General features: G+C 28.8%; 1 protein-coding gene across 2 annotated transcripts in view; it reads left to right on the top strand.

Annotated features, from left to right (window-relative positions):
* Positions 1-461, top strand: part of LOC108576642 (cytochrome b561-like) — an 11086-nt gene extending 10625 nt beyond the window's left edge. For both annotated transcript variants that reach the window (XM_017939684.1, XM_017939675.1), the window contains exons 5-6: positions 1-154; positions 264-461. In XM_017939684.1, coding sequence (XP_017795173.1) covers positions 1-154; positions 264-426 — 317 coding nt within the window. In that variant the 3' untranslated portion in view covers positions 427-461. The remainder of the gene's footprint in view (positions 155-263) is intronic.
* Positions 462-638: the final 177 nt, after the last annotated feature.

Here is a 638-nt window from a genome sequence, read left to right as displayed (position 1 = left end):
TTGCTGGGTTTGTATCCTTCCTTTACCCAGGATTACATGTTTCATTACGAGCTTCTTATATGCCTATTCATGTATATTTTGGTACTGCGGGTTTCGTTGGTGTAATTGCTTCCTGCCTTATAGGACTTAATGAAAAAGCATTCTTTGTTTTATCGTAAGTAAATATCTCGGTTGTAATAACGTATTTTTGAGATTGTTACCAACATAAACGTAAACTTTTGTTATTATATTACATGCGTTATTTACATAATATGCAATTTCAGAAATGATTACTCGAAGCTTGAAGGTGAAGCAATATTAATTAATGTAATTGGATTTCTACTACTTTTGTTTGGTGGACTATCCATTTATCTGGTAACACAAGAACGTTATAAACGGTTTCCTAAACCAGAAGATGAATCATTAGTCAGTGGCAGAGCTCAGTAAATATCTATGGTGCATAACAAATTTTCTTGATTTTATACCACATATAAGCAATGTTTTAGGTATACTTACTTAATACTTCTGTAAAATATTTAATCCTTATATTTATTTCCAAAGCATTTCAATTTATTTGTATACCTAGTTTTAATTATAGACTTTTACTTTTTTTAGAATTAAAATTTGAATTTTTCTTTCTTTTCCTCATTAAAAAAATC

Source organism: Habropoda laboriosa, unplaced genomic scaffold (genome assembly GCF_001263275.1).
Source record: "Habropoda laboriosa isolate 0110345459 unplaced genomic scaffold, ASM126327v1 scaffold54, whole genome shotgun sequence".
Taxonomy (NCBI): Eukaryota; Metazoa; Arthropoda; class Insecta; order Hymenoptera; family Apidae; genus Habropoda; species Habropoda laboriosa.
The sequence above is the reverse complement of the archived record's forward strand: the minus strand, read 5'-3'. Positions and strand labels throughout refer to the sequence as shown.